Source organism: Lepidochelys kempii, chromosome 5 (genome assembly GCF_965140285.1).
Source record: "Lepidochelys kempii isolate rLepKem1 chromosome 5, rLepKem1.hap1, whole genome shotgun sequence".
Lineage (NCBI taxonomy): Eukaryota > Metazoa > Chordata > Testudines > Cheloniidae > Lepidochelys > Lepidochelys kempii.
Window position 1 is genome coordinate 131,669,529 of NC_136384.1, and position 22,295 is coordinate 131,691,823.

The 22,295-nt window shown below is 45.1% G+C and overlaps 1 protein-coding gene across 10 annotated transcripts in view; it reads right to left on the reverse strand.

The window, feature by feature from the left end:
• Positions 1 to 22,295, reverse strand: part of NRG1 (neuregulin 1) — a 703,230-nt gene that overhangs the window by 216,583 nt on the left and 464,352 nt on the right. Inside the window, exon 1 of one of the 10 annotated variants that reach the window (XM_073345926.2) lies at positions 19,315 to 19,682. The exons of the other annotated variants lie outside the window; for them this stretch is intronic. Coding sequence (XP_073202027.1) covers positions 19,315 to 19,426 — 112 coding nt within the window. The 5' untranslated portion in view covers positions 19,427 to 19,682. Of the gene's footprint in view, positions 1 to 19,314; positions 19,683 to 22,295 lie in introns of those variants that run through there. 10 annotated transcript variants of the gene reach the window in all.

Below are 22,295 nucleotides of genomic sequence, written 5' to 3' on the forward strand. Positions count from 1 at the left end.
ACCTCTATGTTAAAAGTAACGATACTTACTTTCACTTTTTTTCTGTGTGTATTAAATTCAGCCCGCCGATCAATTGAAATGTCTTTTTGGAGTTATGCCATGGTGAAAGAAATGTGCATTTAGAGAATAAATGAAATTGATTCTCTGCTGGTATTAAGGGGATATCTAGATGATGATTTAAATATAACCCCGATCCCTCTCTGAAGAAGCACCTGGCAATTCTGGTTTTGGATTATAGTGTGTCTCCACAAAAACTTTATGAGGTCATGCATTTTCCCTTCCCCCATTACTCCTGGCTGGAACTTTTACATGTGGCGTGCTCCACGCTAGAGGCTTTATGAGAAATGTAGATACTAGCGCTGGTGAAAAAGACACAGTAAGCACCCAGATACTAACCCAGCCCTAAACTGGCAGCATTTTAACAAGGGGCTCCCTCAATGAGTGACACATGTGCCATTTCCTCTGTAGCTCATTCCCTTCTCTCCCAACTCAAAAAATCCTTCAGTGCTTCACTTTCCTTTCTCACCTCAAAAAAAAAATCAAGTAAATCACACCCCAGATCCATCCAAAACTCCCCACACCTCAGATCTGCCCACCTATCCACTCTCCCCCACCCCCTTATGAGCTTCTCTAGGCAGTCCCATCTATCAGCTGAGTCTCACAGAGGCAGCTGTTGGGTCATTCTGTAGCCTCTAGCTATAGGATGGCTGAGATGGGTGAGAAGCAGGTCCCTTCTGATAATGATGGGCTGGGTGGGGGTTTGGGAATATTTGTTGCTTGTAGTGAGTGGGTCAGCCTGACCTCGTCTCCCCTCGCTGGGTCAGGGGAGGGAGCCCTCCCTGGCTTGCAGGAAGAGGGTCTAGACCAGTGGAGGGAAAGGGTCTTTTCTATCTTGTGTGAGAGAACTGGGGAGGAGGAGGAAAAGGGGAGATCAGTGCTAGTGCTACGGAACAAACATGAATCCCCGGCTAACTGACTGGAGAACAGCCCTGCATTCATCTTCTGTAAGTACATTCCTTTGCCTGGGTTGTTGGTTTTTATCTTATCTGCTCAAAATTTATGGAATCAACATAAATGGGTGCAAAGCAGTTTTATGAATGTAATTGGCCTAATAACCATATTCCAAGCACTTGGTGCCTCAAGTTGTTACTTATCCTACAACTTCAAAGCATTTTACTGGTCTTGTTTGTTCTGTGCCTCTTTGGGACTGATCAGAAATGGACTCTGACTTTTTCCAGGAAATTGACAGTCCCTGGTTAGAGAAGAAGCCTTTAGTTACAAATTCACCATGAAACAAGGCAATCCAGCGATGCCTGGCGTCCTGTTAATCTGTCAAGGGAGTTCTGTACCAACTGGAGTTTTAAAAAAAGGAAACTAGCTATTCATAACATTCAAACGCTCCCCTGCTGGGGGCTGATTTCCGCTTTTCTAGAGAGAATTGACTTCCTAAGACTATCAAAAGAACACTTTAGTCAAAGATTTGTTCCTCGTTAAGAGTTATTAATACGGAAATAAAGGCGTTATTTGGGAAAAAATACACTGGTCTCTCGCAGCAATCTTTATTTTTCTTACTTACGGACAGCAGCACTTTCCAAATCTGTGCCATCCAGCTGTTAGCAAATTTCACAGAACCACTCCCTAAGGGGGCTTTGTCCATAAAAGCTCCAGCATTTTTATGTAACCAAAAATTAAATACGGCTTAAACAAAAAGATGCACTTTTTCCTGACACATCCCTGGTGGAGGAATTCTATGATGTAATAACATTCTAGGAGGGCTTAAAGGCCAGGGGCATTTACAACTGAACTCGTCTTCTTGCTATAACTGTGAGGGGCAAGTTTTTGCATCCGTTTGCGCATGCCATAAATCTGCACTAACAACTCTGAAAAGGTGAAACATTTTGCCATTTCTTTGCAACTCCTAAAAACATGAAGGTAGAATGAGAAACTGCAGTTTCTTACTTTGCAGAACCTGAGAATAAGATGACAAAGGTGCTGAAAACACCTGCATATCTAAAACCACCAGGTATACACAAATTCCACCTGTAAGTCAGGTTAACTATTAACTTAATGAAATAAGTATCAACATTACTGTTTCTCTTTCTCTTCCTTATCAGCTGTTGCCCTACTGGAGACCACACACAGAACCTCAAACCAAAAGCATGAAGTCCAACCTAATTTCTTTCAAATGTTATGCTTGAAACACAAAAGACTATTCACTGTTTTAGTTTAAATGGCTAATTATCTTTTTTCTTGTTCCCTGGCTCTTTTAGAGTTATGTGCTGAGGTCACCCGCAGACTCATGTTTGAAAGCAGTGGGTCACTTACAGAGGGTAGAAGCAGTGTAGACCTCTTTCAACAGGACTCCACTCCATCTCCAGCTTCTGTGAACTAAGGACTCAATCCTGCAAAATGTTGAACACTGTGGTCTGTCTAGCAGGGCAGTTAAGCACGTGCTTACCTTTAAGCATGTGAGTAGTCCCATTGAAGCTAATGGGATTATTCACCTTCCTTACAGTTAAACGTGTGCCTACGTGCTTTGCTCTTCGCAGGATCCAGCCTTGAGACCTCTGCACTTCTCCAGCAGGGGGATGAGGAGGGAAACGTGGGACTGTGCAATTGCAATGGATCAAAATTGTCTGCAGAGGGGAGGAGTGAGCTGGGCCCAGTGCTCTCCCTATGCTCTGTACTGGTGGCACTGGTCCAGCTGCACCGACAGCGTGCCGAACTGGGGCTGAACATTCCAACCCCGCAGCTCACTGAGAAAATCTTTGATGGGGGCTTCCCACCTCCCATAATCAGCAATAGCACATTCCTTTGCTACAGTGGGCATGAAGGCCCCCGGGAAGCATACATAACTGGGCCAAGTGAACGGCACTGGAGCTAATTAGCATCACAATCCATTCTTTGCCACTTCTGGAAGCAGTACAGAGCTTTTCCCTGTGGCCGGCCTTTTGCTCAGGAAGAGATGGGGACAATGAGAACAGGTTCAATTTCACCCTCCTCATCTGGCCTCTTTGTGCTGCTCAGAACTCGGTCACTAGCGTCACAGGTCAGTGGAGATCTCCCCTGGGGCAGAGGAGCAGCTCCGCTGGTGTAAAGCAGCAGAGCCGGGTCCTCGCCAACTGCCTCATCCTGGCAGTGGGTAGGAGGTGGCGTGTCAGTGCACCCAAGCTCCATCAGCTCTCCACTGATGGGGCCAGGGCAAGCTGGCATTAAGTTAAAGCAACCGAGGCTGCTCTAACTCATGTGGAGACTTGGGCAGTTTGAGAAAGAAGGAGCTGTTACTGGTGCTCACCCACCTCCCCTTTGAACAGGCCTTGATGCAGGAGAGAGTCTGAACTAATCATTTTAATTTTTGGCATCCAAAGACCCCTGGGCACCTTAGGAATATGAGTTCAGAACTAAGTACCATAAACAGGGCAGCATGAGAAGATGAGGCATCAAGACGCTTTTTGGCTATTGCAAGCATCGCAGTACTTACCAAATAAAAACACCCAAGAAGCATGAAGGTACTCATGGGTTTTCATCTAAGTAATGTGCTGCCTTTCCTTAACCAATGCTACAACTCAGGGTGTCAGATTTAACCTGCATGACAACTCAATAGGAAACCTTAACACACACAGCAAGAATTAACAGAGACTAGCTTTGGGTAAATTAAAAAAATCTAACCTGAGATTTAACAGTAAACATCGACACTTTCCTCCTTTATCCAGAGCTGGTAATTGACTTCAATGTTGCAGCTATTGCCAATGAAGTGCACTGAAGGAGCAGCTACAGAAATCAAAGCTGGTCATAAAGAGTTTTACAAAGCTTCATCAGGATTTAACTGCCTTTCTCTGTCCCTGATTGCTGCTTCTTTTCAGCATTTTGAAGATATTCTTAATGTGCACTAGTGATGATTAATGAGGGTCTTCCAAAGGACAAAAGAAAGTAGAAAGAAGGAAGGGGCGGGGGAGATTTGGGAAAGATGCAGGTTTGTTTGTTGTTACATTCAATACCAAAGCCAAAGAGACCATTTAAATATCATTTTCATGATGAGGACTAGATGGCTCACACATTGGATTGGGAAGGGGCACACAGAAGGTTGGTAGTGAATGGAAGTAGGAACCTCCTGATAATTGAGGCTTATCTACATGGGAAAATTGCACCAGTTTCACCTCAGATCTGAATTTAAGCCAGGTTAGTTACACCAGTGCAAATCCAAGAGTAGACACTTCTATTTCAATTTAAGAGTATCTTATTTTGATTCAGTTTAAGTCGATTGGGAATAAATTTAAGATAAATCAAAATAAGAGTGTCCACACAGGGATTTTCACTGGTTTAGCTAAATTGGGTTAAAACCTGATTTAAGGTAACCCAGTGCAACCTTCCCATGGAAACAAGGCCTTGACCCCATAGTAGGAGTCAAAAATGGGCTAATCCTGCAAACACATAAGCATGTGAGTAACTTACTTATGTGAGTATTATCATGGATCTTAATGGAACAATTCACGTGAGTAAAGTTACTCAGTGCTCACATGTTTGCTAAATCGGGCCCAAAGGCATTTCAATCGACAGCTTTTAGGAGATCTGTGTCAAATCAATTGGGGGTCCGAGTCCACTTTAGATGAAAAGTCGCCCAAAACACTATAGTCGGCAGCCCAATTGGCAGAGAGTCCAATGACTGAAAGGGTACTGCACTCTCCCTGCCCAATCTCCCCTAAAGGTCATCCGCTTAGGACAGGGCTGAGATGGATTTGCCATGCAGCGGGAGGGTTCTGTACCTCTTCTGGGGGCAAAATGGAGATGCTGAGGAGACAGAGAACCTAAGTCTCCAGCACTGTCAAGCTGCTCACTTCCATAAGCGTTCATTCAGGAGACTTCCAAAGGAATCAGTGGAAGGAGCGCATACGTTGCCTGATTCTATGCCTACTGAAGACAATGGCAGAGCTGCCATTAACAGCAGGGGTGCAGGATCCAGCCCACAATACCCACTGAAAGTCAGGGGAATCTGCCTTTTGAAAATCTCTCCCTAACTTTTTTTTAATTTAGTCGGTGCTCAGAGGAAAGAAGAGAGGGGAAGAAATCAATCAAAGCACTGATGTATTTACTCCAACATCCACAGGATAAAATGCCTAAACTGGGCTCAAGACACTTATTTAAAATGATAATCTCTCTCTCTCTCTGTCTCTCTCTGAAAGCTGGAGAACATACCTTACTTAGCATTAGGGTCTGAACTTCCAGCACACAGTCAGGGAAAGCTGGGGAGTGTTTTCCCTGAATCAGGACTGGCTGACTGGGACCATAGGCAAGAGGCATGTGTAATGACCAAGAGGTAATTTATTTGGAGCAATGCCTAATTTCAAGCAAGAGTGACCTGATGGTCCCCCTTAGATCCACTAACAAAGGAAACATTCCACATGTGGTTCCTGCCATCCATGCACCGAAGGTGGCATTCAGTTGCCTCTCTAATGCTATTCCCCTTCCCTGCCTCCAATGGAGGGAACTCGACAGGAGATTCAGGGAAAGGGGAAGAGATTGAACACATAGCAATGAAGCTGCAAAGGGCCAGAGCTGGTCAGAAGGCACAGTGTCTCTGCATGAATGTCCCGGACTTTTCTCAGAACCCTTGGGATCAGCATGAATCTCTGGGAATCCTCTTGGCTAGGGGCTGGGCCACACGGATTTTCCACACCTCCTCCTCTAAGCCCCCTCACTGTGCTTAGCCAGGACCAATGTTCAACAGGAACAGAAAACTCAGAAAAGATGCAATGTTGAGTTAAAAGAATATATTTTTAAAATTCGTTTTAACAAGCAACATTCTTAAACCCAAAGAAATTATCCAGTTGCTATATGCTCCTGGCATGTCTCATAGTCTGGGCAAGCAAACTGTGTTAGCCAGTGTGACTCTGGGGTTCTCCTCCTTTAGCACAGCACACCAGTGTTTGTATTTACTCCCTCATATGCTTCAATGCAATTAATGTAGACAAAAGTAATTCCTAAATCAAAGTGTATCTAGGAACAGAAACAACTGGAGAGGCCAGAGCTGCTGGAGCCATGGAATTCAATCTGGCAATGGTTCATAGGCCTGAAGGGGCCATTATGATCACTAGGCCAACCTCTACACCACAGGCCACTAATTACAGCATCATGCCCATAACTTCTCTTTGAGCAATAGTGTATCTTCCAAAAATCCATCCAGTTTATCTAAAGACTTCAAGTGGTGGAGAACCCACCACATCCCTTGTAAGTGGTTCCAATGGTTAATTACCCTCACTGATAAACATGCTGTACCTTTTTTCTAGTCTGATCTAGTTACCAGTCATTTCCTGCATCCTCTGGAGCTCCCGCCTGGATGGAGTGTTTTGTCCATGGTTCATTGGCAGTCTGCCCTTTCCAAGAACAGGTATGACTAGCAGCTTTCAGAGTCTGGTGTCTGATTTTCAATAGCCTGGTTCATCTCTATAGACCAGATCGAGACTTCAACGGCTGACCAAGCTGCAGATGTCTGGTTGCAAATGTTCATTTGCAGCGGTACAGCCGAGAACAGTGGTGAAAAGCCGACGCTGGTACAGCTAGAATATGGAATATGACAATGTTCTGCTTTCCGTCTCCGTCAGCCGCGCTAACTCCCCCGTGGAAAAACCTGCCAGGGGAGGAAAACTCATGGAGCTCCTCTCCGTCCGGGTGGGTGGGAGTTGCTGTCGTTTGGACCTAGACCACTGGGGGAAATGGCAGGAAGCCAGAAACATCTGTGCCTTTGCAGGTCTCTGGCACTACACTGACACTCTCTGGTCGTGCAGGTCCAATGCAGTCGCGCTGCCAGGATCTCCTCTGTCTGCTGCTGCCCCCAGAGCCTCCCTCAGCGAGGAGTTCCCATCACAGAATTGGGTGAGAGAAAAACGTGCATTCTATCTGAGACACCTACCTCTTTTCTCACCTCCTCCCCATGAATCCCCAGAACCGGAGAGAGCCCTGCAACACCCCTTTCTGAGCAAGGAGGGGGAGCTCCATGTTTAGAAGATCCTTCCATGTGCTAATGTTTAGGGCTTGATCTGGACCTATGTTACTTCTGGATCTCTAAAGCAATCTTCATATATTGGGAAGGCAGTGTGGTCTAGTGGATAGAGCACTGGCTCAGGAGTCAGGAACCCTGGATTCTATCCAGGCTCTGCCACTGACCTGCCACAAGATCCTGTGCGAATCGTTTTCCCTCTTGTTTTCCCCTGCCTTTATCTATTTAGACTGTAAGCTCTTTGGGACAGAAGCTGTCTAGCAGTATGGAAATTACTCTCAGCTGAGATTCTAGGTGCTGCCATAATGCACATAACAGCAATATACTCAATGCAGTTCCAACCTACAGGCAAATTCCATTTGCACAATAAGAGGTCATATTTTATATTGTGGCATTAATAACCAATATACATTTCCCAAATAACCAATACACATGTCCCAAATATAATACAAAGACTAGGACTGAAAGCTGCATTCAGTGATATTTCAATACACAGGGGACAGAACACCCAATACACTACCGTTAAGAAACACTAAGTAGCCTACCACTAACTTGTAGTGCCCAACAGAATTGTTAGATTTCTCCTAAAATACCAATTTATGAGATTGCTTCCTGCAGTACTTGATTTAAAATCGAGCTTTTCTGTCATTAGCCGCACCCATGAAATCGTCCTTCAAGCATCCCTGCAACTGTATTTTACCAAGACTCTCAGTTTACTCATTGCAAAATCTATACATGAAGCTGTAACATTATTCTTCATGGGGGATCTCAAGTATTAGGTGTACAATAATATAAACTGCTGTGCAGGTAATCAGTGGACAAGATGAGGGCTACTGCCACATGAACAAGCTGTTAAGTGGGGCTGAACATGAATAAAAGTCCCAAACGCCAAACCTAGATCTGCCTGATCTGGATTGCCTCTTCTTATGGAGATGAAAGGGACAATCAACCCAGCGGGGCTGATAGAGGCAGACAAGGCATTAAAGAAATGATCCAAACAAACAATCTCAACACTGAATTGTGCTTACTTTGTTTAGTCCTATGGGGACCTGGCTCAATATCTAGTTGGCCCATATATAGGGCCAAATTCTGTAACTCTTTCTCAGCCTTGCCAGAATTAGGATTGCTTAATTTGGCCTCAGCTGACCAATCCACATAATGGGGTATGTTTACACAGCCCGCAGAAGCCAGCCTCTCAGCCTGGGTCCACAGACTCAGGCCTGTGTCCTACTAATGGCTGTGCAGCAGAAGGAGCTCGGGCTCTGGAACCTACTTTTAGAGCACTAGTACGAGACCTGCTAGCCCAAGTCTGTTAACCCTGGCTGACAGGCTCCCTCCTCCAGGCTGTGTAGACGTACCCAGAGTGTCTCTTTTCCCAGAAATCCACCTGGGGAACTCCCACACTCCCATGAGAGTTATGCCCGTATCAATGAGCAGATGGGTGCCAACAGGATTTTGTGCACTGAATGCCACAAGTGAAGCAGAAGTAATTATCTCACAGGATCCACGAGTTGACGTACCAGAGAAACACAAATGTTCAAGATAGTGGGTTTACCAAAAAGTTCCCCATTCATTCTAAGAAAATTTGTCGCTATATTCAAAGCATTCCCTAATTGTTTTTTCCCCTTAGCAGAAATAAAGCGGCTCCAAATACCAGAGGGGAATTGAAAGATGGGAATGAGAAAAGGACAGTACAGTATGTTCATTAGCATCTGTATGACCTCACACTGAACTTTTCATATTCAGATCACATGGGACCAGAGCAGAGTACGTGCCAGGACTGTGCTTCCCTCTCCCAGTTCACCTGCGCGCATAGCTTTGACACTGCTGCACTTCCGAACTCTTAGAGGGCTGCTCGATCCAAGCTGCCACTTTTGCACGGCTTCCTGCCATGTTAAAGACGCTGATAAAATACAAATAAAGTCAAAGCACTGAAAGATCTTAATAAAACATGCCCTGCCTCCCACACAACTACACTGAAAGCTCAACAGCTGTCTGGGGTAGGCAGCTGCCTGCTTGCTGAAGCTGTGAAATGAAAGGTTTGGGATGTTTTGGCAAACATATTCCGAGCCAAATCCTGCAGTCCTTCTCAAGCCATGCTCCCACTGACCACAAGGGGAGTTAAGTCTAAGTGGAGGCCCTGCGTGACTTCTGCCACCAATTGCCAGGCCTTCCTTGCTCCCAGAAATATTTCTGACACACAGAATCAGCGATTGTCACCACACTCTGCACTTCGCTGGGGCTAGGGAGGGGAGACATGAGACGACAGGATGAATCTCTCTCATGCCACAGGGCACAAGCTGACAACTGATTAAACTGCAAGGCAGGTGAATTTTGGATAGAAAGGAAGGTGAATTTTCCCAGCATAAAACCCCACCCAGCTGAGCCATGACTTGGGGGAATGACCTCGATTGAAGTCTAGTCTTCAGCATTCTCTACTCATGTCGTGCTGGGGATCTGAGCAAAGTTAGATATACGTTATATCCCCACATCACAAAGCCTAACACAACAGGAAGAGAGACTCCTGGAGAATGGGCCAAGATTATGAAACTCTCACCCCCCTACCCCGCGCAAAACTAGAATTACATTTCTGAAGCCAAAGACTGGTGATTTATTCCAAACCATTATTCTGCCCCCCCAAAATACAGTGGAAGCCTCAAGTCTAGGGCTGGCCTTCAGGAAGCTGAGAGTAACACAGAAGTGAGACATTTGGATTTGTGAGTGGTGCTCTCAGAGCACCCTCTAGTGGCCAGAGAGGGGCACCATGGGAGTAGCTAAATTAGAGGAGTATAAAAATTCAGGATTAATGGCATCCAAGGACGTACTGGAAAAAAAAATCCCAGGACCTCACTTGAACCAGCCTTCATCTAAAATCATCATCACATCAGTATATCAGGTTATAGTCCCCGTGGCAAATACTGACTAAGAGGGGTTGGATAAGTGAGGGGACGGCTGATGTTTTAAAACAGAAATTACAGAGCTGGCATGGCTCTGAGTAATTGTACCCCGCAAAAGAATGAACAAATATCCTCTCTTCTCCCTTGACAGAAAAACGACTTCTAATTTACACACATCTATGTCGGAAGTCCTTTTAGGTACGTTCTTTCTGAAAACATTATTTCCCAATGTCTTTTGCTTACAATCAGGTATAAGGAAACTTCTGGAGAACACTTTTCATTCAGATAAGGTTTAAACATTGCAAACATACTCTACACTTTTGAAATTTATTGACAGGTTTCAGAGTAACAGCCGTGTTAGTCTGTATTCGCAAAAAGAAAAGGAGTGCTTGTGGCACCTTAGAGACTAACCAATTTATTTGAGCATAAGCTTTCGTGAGCTACAGCTCACTTCATCGGATGCAGACTGTCTTTCCACAGTATGCATCCGATGAAGTGAGCTGTAGCTCAGCAAAGCTCATGCTCAAATAAATTGGTTAGTCTCTAAGGTGCCACAAGCACTCCTTTTCTTTTTGAAATTTATTGATACAACTCTCTTTTCTGTTAACATGACCAGTTAATAAAGATTGACCATTTTTTTCTTTTTTTTTACATTTCATATTTTTCCATAGCAAGCTCTGTTGGTGTTGGCACCTAATTTTAATGAAATGTTAACTTATTATTAATTTGTACTGTCACAGCATCTAAGAGCCCCACTCACTCACAGACCAGGACCCCACTGTCCTTGGCACTATATAGACACAGAACTAAAAGAGGATCCCTGCCCAAAAGAGCTAAAAGTCACTTATGCTTGTGCTTAAACTACGTTCCTTGTATTTTTCAATTGCAATCCTCACATTAAAACCATGTTTAGCTTAGATTTTCTCAGGCTGGAACAAATGAATTTAGGGTTGCCCACAGAGAATTCTGAACTGGAGAAGGGAGTAATTTAGGGTTAACTGAAACACTTGAAGTGCATTCATGAGGTTCTTTGTACAGCTTGAATGACTCACACAAAATATTGACACTTGGTTTGTTTTCTTGTATCATAACGGAACATGATAAACTATCAGTGCTGTTAAAGTTGCATTCACTCTTGTTACTTTTGGAATGTTAACAAAACACTGATTTGGTAAGAATTCATAGCATTTCCAGAACTTCTAACATTTTGCGACATGATTGTTCTTCGTTGTTTGACTCTCGATTGTAAGCACCTGCCCCAAACTACTATTGGACATTTAGGGCTAGATTTTAAAAAGAGCTCAAGACTAGATTTTCCAGGACTCAGCAACCTCAGCTAGCGGGTCCTGATTTTCAAGACAGTGCAGTTCCCATTTAGGCACCTAAATAACGCTCAGATTTTCCAATGTGCTCAGCATTCAGCAGCTCCTACTGTGACACTTGTGACCAGATTTTCAGAAGGGCTCAGCACCTTTTGAAATTTGGCCACATATTTTGGGGCCTAGATGGGGAGCTCAGCTGATCCCAGACTGAGAGTGTTGAGTTCAACCCCTTACCATCTCAGCTAGCATTCATAGTTGTTTGGGCGGGTACTGTTTCACACCAATTTATGTTTTCTTTCTGTCTCAACTAGTGCATTTGCAGTAGTCTCAGGAGGGAAGACAAGTGAGACAAACTGAGATTTAAGTGTTAGCTCACAAGCTTTGCCAGGGGTTAATGTTTTAAAATCCTTACATCACTAAACAAATCTGAACAATATTATACCAGAGACAAATACGTTCAGCCTTCCCCAACTACCAATATTTGCACAAAGTTTAGGAGAGTTTCTTTACTTATTTCAGGGGAATACCTTTCTATACACAGCCAATAGTTATTGGATAATCATACTGTAGCTATACTGGTATGTACTTACAATTTTATTTGCATTCCAGTGGCTATCCTGGAGTAGCTCTTGGTGTGTTACGTCAAAGGCAATTGAATAGTGACTGATCTCACATAGTACACAAACCATGAAGATACTTACATGCTTTAAACGAGATTCATTATCAAATTGTTCTGAAAATGGTCTGGTATGTTTGGAATCATTCACACGTTGCATAGAGGTAAAGGGCTTTTCCTTCCCAGTCATATCAGGAGTATTTAAATATTTTGGGTTGGAAACGATAACATAAATTTGTCACTTATTCGGCAAGATTATTTTCCCCTAGAATTGGTCAAACATTAATTTGAAAACAGCTTTGGCTAACACCTCAAAGGATTCACAGATCTTCATCGCTCCTCCAAACCTGCCTTCTTCCATCCAGATCTTGGCTCGCCTTTCAGATCTCTCCTCAGAAATGTGCATGATTATCTATTTAAACTTAACATGCCCAAAACTGAGCTCTTAATCTTCTCCACCAAGCCCTTGGTTCTGCCTTTCTCTGTTACTGTGGTCAGCACCACTTCCTCCCATCATTCAAGACCTCTGGCTTCAGTGAATGCAATTTTCCTCTCCTCAAGTCCATTCAAAAATCACAAAATCATAGAAGTGTAGGACTGGAAGGGACCTCAATAGGTCATCTAGTCCAGTCCCCTGCACTCAGGGCAGGACTAAGTAATAACTAGATCATTCCTGACAGGTATTTGTCTGACCTGTTCTTTAAAACCTCCAATGATGGAGATTCAACAAACTCCCTAGGTAATTTATTCCAGTGTTTAACTACCTGGACACTTAGGAAGTTTTTCCTAATGTCCAACCTAAACTGCCCTTGCTGCAATTTAAGCCCATTTCCTCCTGTCCTATCCTCAGAGGTTAACGAGAACAATTATTCACCCTTCTTGTTGTAACAGCCTTTTATGTACTTGAAAACTGTTATCATGTCCCTTCTCAGTCTTCTCTTTTCTAGACTAATAACAAACCCAATTCTTTCAATCTTCCCTCATAGATTATGTTTCCAGGAGTTCTCAGGACAAATTTTTTGGTGGCCTCAGAGTGCGGCCACCAACTCTTGCTGGTGGCCACTCTCACACTTTTCCCTAAAATACTTAATTAGTTTTAGGAAAACCAAATAAATATGCACATATACACATCCAAATCTTTGTAATTTATGTATTGCTAGCTAGTAAGTCCGTTGTGAAAAGTGATATTAACAAACATACGAATATCACTACTTCACCCTCCCCCTCACCATCACAGCCCAGGAGGCTCTGGCCACAAGAAAAGTCCCTGGTGGCTGCATTTGAAAAACGCTGTTCTAGACCCTTAATCATTTTTGTTGTTCTCCTTTGGATTTTCTCCAATTTCTCCACATCTTTCCTGAAATGCTGCTCCCAGAACTGGGGAGTTCTCCAGTTGAGGCCTAATCAGCGCGGAGTAGAGAGGAAGAATTACTTCTCGTGTCTTGCTTACAACACTCTTGGTAATACATCCCAGAATTATGTTCACTATTTTTCAATAGTTGACTCATATTTAGCTTGTGGTCCACTATGACCCCCAGATCCCTTTTCCGCAGTACTCCTTCCTAGGCAGTCACTTCCCATTTTGTACGTGTGCAACTGATTGTTCCCTTCCTAAGTTGAGTATTTTGCATTTGTCCTTATTGAATTTCATCCTATTTACTTCAGACCATTTCTCCAGTTTGTCCAGATCATTTTGAATTTTAATCCTATCCTCCAAAGCACTTGCAACCCCTCCCAGTTTGGTATAGTCCACAAACTTTGTAGGTGTTCTCTCTTTGTTATTATCTAGATCATTGATGAAGATATTGAACAGAACCAGTCCCAGGACCGATCCATGAGGGACCCCACTCGATATGCCCTTCCAGCTTGGCTGTGAACCACTGATAACTACTCTCTGGGAATGGTTTTCCAACTATATAGTAGCACCCTCAAGGCTGTATTTCCCTAGTCTGTTTATGAAGTCATGCGAGACAGTATGGTGCTGCTAAGGTTGTATCCCCTGGTTCTTTGTTCTGAAATTACTCCCTCCATCTTTGCTTCCCACCTTCTCCACCATAACAAACTTATCTCTACCTAGAAGACCCTTCACAGCTTAGCCCCACTGTGATAGGGTGCTCAGAGGGCTGGGAGGCTTGGTGGCTAGTGAACCTGACCTCCTTGTCCTGCTGTCAGGGGAAGGGGTGGTAACAATGCCTGGTACCTGCCCCCAGGCCAGGAGCATATGGATCTCCCCGATGCATCTGGGTCCTTTGCCCGTAAGTGGGGCCCTGTGGGAGCCGAAGCGAGCCTAAATCCACCGACATGGACTACTTCCTACCTATGGGCCCCTTCAGTTTGGGGCATGGCTCCTATGGTCCAAACAATCACAAGCTTCACAGACAAAGTCCCTGCAAGACCTGCTGCTTTTTAAAGTGGGTGGTGGCTGCGGAAGGGTCTACCAGGGCTTTCCCTGCTCTACGGCCTCCTCTCAGGCTCCACCTTCTGTCAGGCTTCCCAGAGAAGGATCCCTCTCTCCTGTAGTCTGTCCACTGCCCCTTTTCACCAGCATGCTCAGCAGGCCCGGAGGAGTGGGGTGACCAGGGCCCAGTATTGCCTTTTAACCCCTTGTAGTCCAGTGTGGGGTTTGTATACCCCATCACACCTGCCCTTCCTGTCAACCCTAGTAAGGTATCGAGCTGTTGATCTAACCCACTCACACAGTCTGACTCCATCCCCCAATGACCTCTGCTCTGCCAATGATGCCACACTTTGTTGCCCATTAATCCAATTTTCTTGCAAGCACCTTCATGCTTTCTCCTTTCCCACCCTTTCCACCTAGTAGGAGTTCCCTGCTCATATCCGCAAAGCCATTACCTTATCCTCCTCCCAAACTCTCCATAAAAAACTCACCTGAGCGGTGATGCTTGTGACCAGGCAGTTGATGTGCTTATTTTACCAAACACAGTCATTTCACTGTGATTTTGTCCAGCCCTCTCCCCTCCTGTTTGTTCTCCCCTTCTGTACTCTTTTCACGTGCTAACATTGTCAGCTCTTTGAGGCAGGGATGGTCTTTATATGACAGGTGCGTACAATGGGGTCCTGACTGGAAGATACTGCAATATGAGTAATAACAACAATATTGTAAGCTTCAGCATCCACTTGCTGTGGCTTTTGGAGGAAGCATCTGAAACTGACAAAAAGTCACAGCTTTCTGATGTCAGTTTCCCCTTCTGCCAGGGAGTGAGTGCTTCTCTGCGGGATGCCCTGGGGTATTCCATTGGTGTCGCAGAATGCCCGCCAACAGAACTGTTCAGCCTATTTGCAAACTTAGTTAGCATAGCAGGTCAATGATGTCATTTGGAGAGAAGCTGTCAGCTTCCATCCATTTGTAATACTAAGTTTCTCAGTTTTTCCACCACCTGTACTCACAAGAGCCTGACGTGCCCCACTGAATAAAGACACAATAGTTCTGGAGTTAGGACAAGCCAGATAAAATTGATTTGTTCAAGACCATTTGAAAGCGAGAATAATATTGTTCCTTCGCACAATTTTAGGGATGAAGAAACTATGGCAACAAACAATCCCTCAGATGATCCTTTTTAATATTGGCACTTAGCCCCTATTCTACTCTGTGCAATGAAAAGTGTTAAAAAGTTTGGGTTTTTCTTTTTCTTTGTTTCTGTTTTATCTGAAAGCCTTTTTAAATTTGCATCTCTGTCTTCTTTGACGGATGTTCTGCAGTTACCTAGAGTAACTTTAGAAGACAATTCAGTTAAAAAGAAAACCTCCCTGTGTGATTCATTTAAATAATAAAGCTGATTCTGAAGCTAATGACAAGTTACAAATTAAAACAATGCTTCCAGCCCCAAGACTGAAAGGATCTGAATTACTTTGACATCAAAAATAGAAAAAAGGATTGAGAAAAGCTAGAATTTATTTACTAAGTTTATCTCTAGTGGTACAGAGAATTTTAGGAAGAATTCCTTAGCTTAACTGCCACATTTCATATCCCAGAAAACCAACAGACAGAGACACCTTAAAGGAGATAAAGAACGAAAACCTAAAGCATAAAACTAGTATCTGCTGCTCCGCCCCATATGTTTAATTTTTTGTCTTTCCCACTTTGGAATAGCAGTTTTCATTAATAGGTTGAAATGCTGAGCTTTGATTTTTAATGTTACTTACTATCAAAAAAGAAAAAAGAAGGTTCTTAACAGGTAAAAGACATAACTCACAAACCTCAGATCAGCTGTTTGAACGTGTTCAGTGACAGAACTAACGCATAAAGGTGCATTGTGTTTCACATGAAAGTTTAAATTGTACATTTAGGTCTCAAGCCTACAAACACTTACACATGGGAATGACTCTACATGAGTTGTCTCGTCACATGCACATGTGTTTAAAGGACCCGGAATTTAATTACATAAAATGAAATGAGACTTAGGCCTGACTAGAAACTTTTGCAGCTACAGCAATGTCACTTAGGGATGTGATTTTTTTTCACCATATTTCTTATACCTAGCATAGATGCAGTAATACTGCCGAAAAAGTACTTTTGCTGGTATAGCTTATTGTGTTTGGGGCACTGGTATAAGCTAATACTAGCAAAAGCTCTCTTTTGCGAGTAAAAGGTACATTTATATTCGGAGGGTTTGCCAGGATAGCAATACCAGCAATCCCTTTCTAATGTCGGCAAGGCCTCACAGCACCTGGCTGACGAGCAGCTGGCTGGAGCTGAATCCTGATAAGACTGATGTGATGCTGCTAGGAAGAAAGGCATACTTCCAACAACTCACCTGCTCCATTGCAACCCCTGCCCTTGACAGCACCTGCCCTTGGATTCTAAGATCAGACAGCATGATTGGGGTTGTCACTGAGTCATTAAATGCAGTTACATACCCAAATATCCTTGCTGACAAAGAATTTCCACTTCCCTCTGCAGTTGGTCAGAGGACAATGCCCCCATCCTATTGCATCCTGATCTGGACCCATGTGTTTGGAATTTCCCTACACCGGAGAATGAGCCTATAGGAAGCTACACCTGATTCAGCAGCTCATCTGACACACACAGGGTTTGGGGACATAAATCCCCCCATTCGGTGCTCCCTACACGGGCTCCCCATTGGACACAGTTCAAGGTCTCTGTACTGATTTTCATGGCCCTGCTTAGAATTGGCCCTACTCCGGGAGAGACCATCTCTCTCCTCATACAATGATGACCTCACATAACAACTTTGCTCGGCTGGAAAAATTAAGTTGTCAACAGCCCAGAGAAGAGTAATCTCTGCAGGAGACAGAAGCTCCATGAAAACTGGACTGAGACAATGGAACTCATCACCAGACACAGTTAGCATGACTGCCGCCATCTCCGCATTCAGAGCGAACTGCAAAGCCATTTCTTTGACATTGCTTACCTATAACCACCCTTTCAAACACATCTCCATCCCCACACTATAAACTTATATCACCCATCTCCTCCCCCACAGGGAGCTGCAAGCTTGTTCCGGTCGGCAGGGCTGGAAGGAAAGGAGTACTTGTGGCACCTTAGAGACTTAGGGCTGGAAGGGAGAGGGATTTTGGCGCTTCCTTTTTTTTGGAAGCCACCCAGATATTACAGTGATAACAAGCAACTTTATAAAACCTAGATGGATCGAGAGATAGATAATAAAAAGGTCAAAGGAGTATTTGTACCTGGTTTTGCATCGTAAGGGAAGCCTCCCCTGACGTATCTAAAACTCTTATTCACACTCATTAATAAGTGCAAGCCGTGCAATCTGTCTCTCACTGAGCAAGACAGAGCGAGAGAGGACACACATGGCGGTGGTGTGGTTTACTGGCATGAGACTGGGATAGCTGCCACTAGTGAATTACACAAGTCATCTCCAATGGCTGATTATTAAACCTTTATATTGTGTGACAGCATCCTGTGGGTCACAGTGCATTAAAAGAAACATTAATTTCGGCATTTGAAAGCATTTTCACATTTTCCGCTGCTGCTCCTTGTAAAGCAAGGCGCCTTATCTAACAATATTCCAACTGTACCAATGAAAGGCAAGAGATTTAAAATAAAAGAGATCTCTAGGCTATAGAGGGCTGATTCTCTGCTACCCTGCACCCCACAAAGTGAGGATGACTCTAAATTGCTACCAAATCTGAATTTCAACATTTTACACTCATTTTGCACTGTTGTAAACCACTACACAGGGCCACGGGGAAATCAAATTCTGGATTTGTTGTATTTATATGACAGTCCATTATAGACAGCCCAACCGAGGTCAGTGCCTCACTGTGTTAAGCACTGCACAAACACATAGTAAGAAACAGTCCCTGCCCCAAAGAGCTTACATTTGAAATGTGTATAAAATAGCTTGTTGATAAATCATGGTGACATAATATAAGGTCTTGAGGGCAAGGTCCTGTCTTCCTATGTTTCTATAGTGCCTGGCACAACAGGACCCTGATCCTGACTGCAGTGATTGAGAAATACTAGGATAAAAATAATACATAACATTAATTAGTAATAAGGCCCAATATCCTAGGCTCTGATCTAGCAAGCTGATCCACATAGGCAGGTACCTACAGCTGTTTCTAGCCCAGACAGCTCACAAAGCACCTGACCTTAAAGTACCAGGGGTCTGGTTTATCAGACCAGACTAATTTGGGGACAGTGGGGATGGACAGGGGACATTTTTTAACAGTGTGTTCTTTTTGTTAAAATCAAAAGTTGAAAGCAGCTCAAAAGTTTGGGCTCAGACACAGTCCCAATGGAGATGAATTAGGGGGCAAAGTGCATGCAAGGTGGCCAAAGGACACCATAAATGCAGCTCATCAGATGGCTCTGTGGTTTATCACAGATGCCAGGACCACACCGGAGTAAAAAAATAAACTAAAATCTACTTGCCAAGGGCTTACCTTAAAAACTTGAATGACATGTGGCTGACACTGGGCTCTCCCTTTCTCTCTCTCACACACACACACTAGTGTCAGCTTAAGGCTCTGTACAAAGTAAGCCCATTATTACAGACTATTCCTAGTTCACGTGGGTTATCTCACGAGGGTCGCCGCAAGAGAAGTGCCGTGGGCGTGGGGAAAGCACTAAGGAGCCCGCTGGTGCCAGGGGGATCTCACAGGCTGGCCCCGAGCTGCTTGGCCGGCCCCGAGGAACCCCGGCTCGGCGGATCCCAGCGGCGCTGCCAGGCAGGAGGGAGCAGCGCAGCCCCAGCGCTGGGCGCAGCGCGGAGCGCGCAGAGATGGGGAAGCAGCAGCCCCGCGCGGCCCCCTCCCCGGCTCTCTCGGGGCCCGGCTCCCGCAGCATCCGCGCTGGGTCAGGCGGCGGGGCTCCTCCTGCCCCCCAGGGGCACCTGTGCCCGGCGGCGGCGGCGGCGGGTCACCCGGGGAGAGGACGCAGGGCTCGCCCTGGGGGGCGCAAAGGGACCAGGGCGCGCAGCGAGCCACGGACTCCGCCAAGCCCCGAGAAGCAGGAGAGAGAGGGGGGGGGGCACTTACCTGCCACAGGTTCGGCCGCAGCGCCCCCGTCCTGGGGATCCGCTTTCCGGCCAGCCCCTTTGCCGCCCTTCTTGCCTTTCCTCCCTTTGCCGTCTCGCTTCTTCTCGGACATCCCGGCCGGTGCTGCCCTCGCGCCCGGGGACGCTGCGCCCCTCTCCCCTGCTGAGCTCCGGGCCCCGCTCTCTGCCTGCCCCGGGCGCGCCGGCTGGAGCAGCGAGCGAGCCGGCTGGCGGGGGAAGTTCGCCTCTCCCTCTGCTGCCCCCTTCCCCTTGTCCCGGCTGCGGGGTCCCGCTCTGCTCGCTGCCCGCTCCTGCTGCTGCCGCTGCCACCTGGGACAAGGCGCCAGGACTTCCTGGAAGTTTTGGGAAACTCCGCTCTGCTGCGTTGCTTTGCCCCCTCTTCACTAATACCCGCCCCGGGCACCGCAGGCTGCTCCGGGAGGAGCCTGTACAGGTCCGGGGCACAGGGCTGTGGGTGGGTGGGTGGGGAGGAGCAGGAGCGGCGGCGGCGGCGGCGAGAACCCGACAGAGGTCGCTCGAGCGGCCGGGAAATCACTGTGCGCACGCCTGGTGAGCAGGGACACGCACCTTGGCCCGAGCGGCGGCAGCTGCGTGCTGCTTTTACCGCCCCCCGGCTGCAAGCGCCTCCTTGCCCCGCGGGGAGCTTTGCGCGCCTGGGACCCTGTCCCCCGCCAAAGCTCTAGCACAGAGGGGAGAAAGTCCCCCCAAGGAGGGACAGCACTGGGGAGCCCAATTTGAGAGCCATGTGGCATTCTGAGATTTGACCCCAGGCCACTTCCCTCTTCCCCCAGGGCACGGCTAGGTTCAGTCCCAAACTCTTGGAGAGCCTCCACTGAAAGGGCCCAAAGAAGTGTAAAGAGCGTTGTGGCTACTTGCATGGTGGAAGTTAAAGTCTCCCCTTGTTTAAAAACAAACAAACAATAAAAAAACCCTCATTGTTTCCTTTCACTTTAATGATTTCCCCTTGTACTGTCAAAGCAAAACAGGCCCCCATATTTGTCTGCCACATTTTCATACTGCGGGGACTCTTAGGGAGTTCGAGGCCATGTTCTGCATGCTGAGCTAACCACCAGATCCAGGCCTCATGCTTTGATTCCTTCATGAAGGTCTGGAAAGCAAAGTGCATAAATGTTTAACAATACATGTGGCTGACATGGCTAATAAGCCTCTTTCTTATCACCCCAGTTCAGAAGTCCATACCTACCCATATGTCCTTTGCTGAACAGGGATGGATTTAAGCACCTTCTTAAATATTTTGCTGAATATGGGACCTTTTTGTACAGTGGAAACTAGTCTTGCAATTTAAATAGGGGTCAGGTTGCTTGTGTGGGGGAGGTTGGGCTTTCAAACCTCAATCCTACAAGCTGTTCTTTGAAAGTGGATCCTTGTCCCTGTGTGGAGCCCTATCACAGGTGTCAAGCCCATGTAAAGTGCACATGATGCCCAGATTCTTGTACGAACAAATACTATATTAAAGTGGACTATGCAGGCTGTAGGCTCCCAGCTGAATTCTTCTTATCTCATTAAGGACCTGAGCCTGTAAACATTTGCACCCAAGTGACAGTCACCCAAAAACCTGGACACTTTAGTAATGTTTAATAAAACATTTTTCTTGTTTGAAACCAGACCTACATTATAATGGGACCCTGCAGAGCTGACCTGTGCGGAATAACAGGCAGCACTGGTGCCTAAAATTGGGATTGCTGAATTTTCCCTTAATATTTATCAACATTTAGTAGATAACAGAGAATGGTATGTTATTTTTAATGTCCCTAGGATTCAAAGTATTTAAAATAATCACCATGTGCACAAATGGTGCGATAATAATGTCTAATATTGCCAACTACAACTGTTGAAAAAATATGAATTAAATTTCAAGAAAATCATGTGAATTTAGAAGTATACATTTTAGGTTCCTTTTATTTGTTGTCTAGGGTTGTAGCCTTTAGGGTTCATATTTTCAAGCTTTTCTCCACACTCACGCTGGCTAGAAACTTACTTTTCTTTAAATAAAAACTGTGATTGCCAGGGACCATGATTCCAGCATCTGGGGTTTTAAGAAACATACCAAATTTTGAGACACATGTGATAAAAGCGTAAGAGTTGACAATACTGCAGTGACCATCAAAACTGGATCTGATTCTGCACTCACTGATGTTAATGAAAATCCAGTGAGTTGCAAGACTGAGCCCTATCTGAAATATGCATCATCAGTGTATGAAAGAATAACATGCGTAAATTTTTAATAGACAAAGTCACTATCGGTGTCTATTTTTCCAGTGTTCAGTGCATTCAAACTGCACTTGAATTCTTGATACAAAGTGTTCTGACATGTGAACAGGCCAGACAGGGATTAATCTAAAGCCCGGAAAAGGAAAGCAGGTCTCTGCACAATTTGCAATTGAAAAAATGTTATTGGATGCAGTAGCTCTGTTTTTCCTGAAGGGGTCACTACTTAGCAAGGAGGAAGCATAATCTGGCAAAATGTGGAAAGAAAAATCAATGTGGAGAAATGTACTGTACTTTCAAACACTTTTCTTCTAATCTTCTACATACTTAAGTTTACATGCTCAAGGTAAAGTTTTACCCCACTATTTATTAACGGATAGTATTATACTAATTATTGTGAATTAATTGTATTATTATTTTTCAAGTGCAGACAGCGAACTGTATGCTTAGACATAGCTTTCCTTGTTAGGTTCCAATACTGCAAGTTGATGACTGAAGGTCCGCAGGATCATGGTCTAAAAACAGAGGGTCGGATTCTGGTGCTCTTACTTACTCCTCACAGTCTCATTGAAATAAACAGGGCTACTTGCATGGTAAGGGACTGCTTGGCATGCGTATGGATATCAGAATCTGCTCTCACAGAGGGAATTCATTCCCTTGAGACACGTTGTCGGTCTATAGTCGTTTGCAGAAGAGATTACTTCTAGATAAAAAGTGAGAAGGTGGCAAGGG